The sequence below is a fragment of the Homarus americanus genome, unplaced genomic scaffold, assembly GCF_018991925.1.
Source record: "Homarus americanus isolate GMGI-L3 unplaced genomic scaffold, GMGI_Hamer_2.0 scaffold33468, whole genome shotgun sequence".
Classification (NCBI taxonomy): domain Eukaryota; kingdom Metazoa; phylum Arthropoda; class Malacostraca; order Decapoda; family Nephropidae; genus Homarus; species Homarus americanus.
In genome coordinates, this window is record NW_024714177.1 from 10,924,019 (window position 1) to 10,926,912 (window position 2,894).

General features: G+C 38.6%; 1 protein-coding gene across 1 annotated transcript in view; it reads left to right on the plus strand.

Moving 5' to 3' along the window:
- LOC121878253 overlaps positions 1–1,576 on the plus strand; it is a 28,479-nt gene extending 26,903 nt beyond the window's left edge. The window contains 1 exon segment of the mRNA XM_042384346.1: positions 1–1,576. This exon segment is cut by the window's left edge and continues 299 nt beyond it. Within this exon segment, the coding sequence (XP_042240280.1) occupies positions 1–118 (118 nt within the window). The 3' untranslated portion in view covers positions 119–1,576.
- Positions 1,577–2,894: the final 1,318 nt, after the last annotated feature.

Sequence of the window (2,894 nt, forward strand, 5' to 3'; positions counted from 1 at the left end):
CGTGAGACATGGCACACTGAGGAAGGCGGACAGCTTCGAGGGTCACGAGGAGGCGGTGAAGACCCTGGTGGCCGCTGTGCAGGAAACAAGAATATTAAGGCGAAAGAAGACTAAATGATCATCAGTTATAGACATAATTTTTAAAAAGACGTCTTTTTACAAGTATTTTGAAGCTCATCATTGCCTGCAGCTGAGAAAACTATATTTCTTTTTCTTCTTTCAAATCCATTTTCAGTGCTGGATAAATCAAAATAATGGCCTGCCTAAAGTGTGATCCTGGAAGAAAAAAGTACGAAAGAAAACATTTAAGTTAAAACACATGAAAGGAACGAACCCCCAAGATGGAATATTTATGTGAACTCTGACGTTACCAAAGATATTGTGCTGGTTAAAAAAAATGTGTTAAGTGTTGTGAAGATAGAAACTAAGTAATAATGATGTGTTCGCTGAGTGTTAGATACGAAGATGTGTTAGCAATGGTGTCAGTAAAGAGTGTCCTGTCGCAGTGAAAAACACGATCAGACTGGCGAGTGTATGTGTGTGTGTAAGGCAGTGGACCAGACTGACTTGACCTCAAAGCATCGTCAGTTCGTGTCGCAGGATGGTCCAGTGTTTGCCTCAGTACATCAGTGGGGAAAAATATATAGTCTTTGCATAGCAATTTCACATTTAAGAGTATCGAATTCGAATCGACACGGCTGAATGATTGATATTCTCTGTCATCAAACATCGTAGTATATTTTTATGGAGTTGTGTGAGGTTGTACGAGAAGCTCCACAGGCCTGACGATGGGCGACGCTTTCCGGTGCTTTACTGGCCAACAACAAACACATTATATTATTATGTACTCTGTTCACGGAAGATGATGGTAAGAGTGTTAGTGTTCTCTCATAGGAATGTGTCCTAAGACGGTCTTTTATACATATAAAAAAAAGTTCTATAAACATTTCCAAAAACTAAAAAAAAAAATACGAGCCAACTTTTTAAAACAGCTGCCAGATGTAGGAGACTTAAATATTCGCCAGCTTCCTCGTAGCAGCTCCCCAGTAGTGTCGTGAGGGAAGACTGTGGGGTTCACCCTCAATATTGGTTAAACTCTCCCACAAAGAACTCAAACATTCAGGATTTTAGGAAATGTAGTGCAGCGATAGTAACCCCCCCTGTGGGTCAAATACTGAACATGGGGGAATTATTCTACCATAAATCAAAAGCTATAGACTAGGGCGCTACATGGCTAACAGATCAAATAATTTTGTCTTGAGACACAAAAGCAACTAAATCAAAAAATATATATATATATATATATAAAAAAAAGAGGAAGAACTAGTGCTAGAAGTCTCAAAAAATATATATACATACCTAGTTTTTATCCCAAGTTTCTCATGTGGATTGACTGTAGAGATTCATCTTCCTGCGCGGCTGTTGGTACTCTCTCTCTCTCTGGGTTATATTGTTTATCTCCCTGTCTTCTACCATGTCTTCCTTCTCGTCCCTGCTTTTATCCTTATTCTGGATATTTTACTGTACACCCTAGTTTTCTCTCTCTCTCTCTCTCTCTCTCTCTCTCTGTGTGTGTGTGTGTGCTGTCTTTCTCTTTCTTATGGACTTTACTTACTTTCTTGTTGTCTCTTGGTCAAGCTCTTCCTATTTCACATTAATAATATTACACACATATATATATATATATATATATATATATATATATATATATATATATATATATATATATATATATATATATATATGAATATATATACACACACACACACAGACATGTACACTTTGCTGTAGGATAAACTCATTCTGTTTCATTTCTTTATAAAGTGTTGCGTTGGCCTCCGATATCGTCTAATTTTAATAGTTTTATATAAATATTTATAGTGGTAGACAAACGTCGTTGATACAGTGTGTTGACTATGAATCACGGTCATCCAACTTTTATAATAGTATACGCGGTCCGTTGAAGATAAACTCCCATATAGGTTTTGGTCCTATATGTTATACTATACTGAACTAGGTCACCTTATATGGAGATAGAGAGCATGTTCCCTTTACGTAGGCAAAGTAATACTAGGTCCCTAGCATTTAATTATATGGCATTTAGGGTTATCTATAATATACAGAATTTTGTAAAAAAAAAATAATAATAATAATAATAATGCAGCATAAGGTTGGGGATTTTACTTCTTCAAGACCTGTTGAGTGTGGTTCACGGTGGCTGCTGCTACCTCCACACCTTCACTTGTTGGCCTCATGTCGATACATTGTCTTTGTTGATACACATACACCAAGAAAAAAAATGTCTTTGTTGGTTACACAACATCCAGGCATTTTGTCGAGAGTGTATGATCCAGAATACTTAATTTGTTGTTATAGTGACACCTAGAAAAATTGTCTGTTGGTTACTAAACATCCATTCTGTCGAGTGTATGGACTAGAAAAGTGTCTACGTTGATGCACAGGCACTTACACATATTGTGTTTGTTAAAGCTCAAACATACTGAAATAAACTTGTTGATTTCTTTCTAAACATTCAAGTATCACCCATGTTGATAATATGTCCAACAACTGTCTCTGGCCGACCTGTCAATGTTCAAAACAATAAGACAGGCAATGGCGGGCGAGCGAAGCACCGACCCCACTGGCTGTGTGTAGTATTGATACATCGAGGCTCTCTGCTCCCCCTCCCTTCCTTCACCTTTCCTGTCTTGCTTTAGTTACGAATTCATCTACTTTCTGTGGGTTGCTCAAGAAGGGAAGATCCCATGTTAACTGTGGAAGAGATGAGGGGCCGCCAGAGTTCCCGGCGTGAGACAATCATTGTTGCTCCTCCACCTTGGCACCCTGGGGACGCCGCCCTTGCTGCCAGCCTTTGCCTCACACTGCCTGCCTCA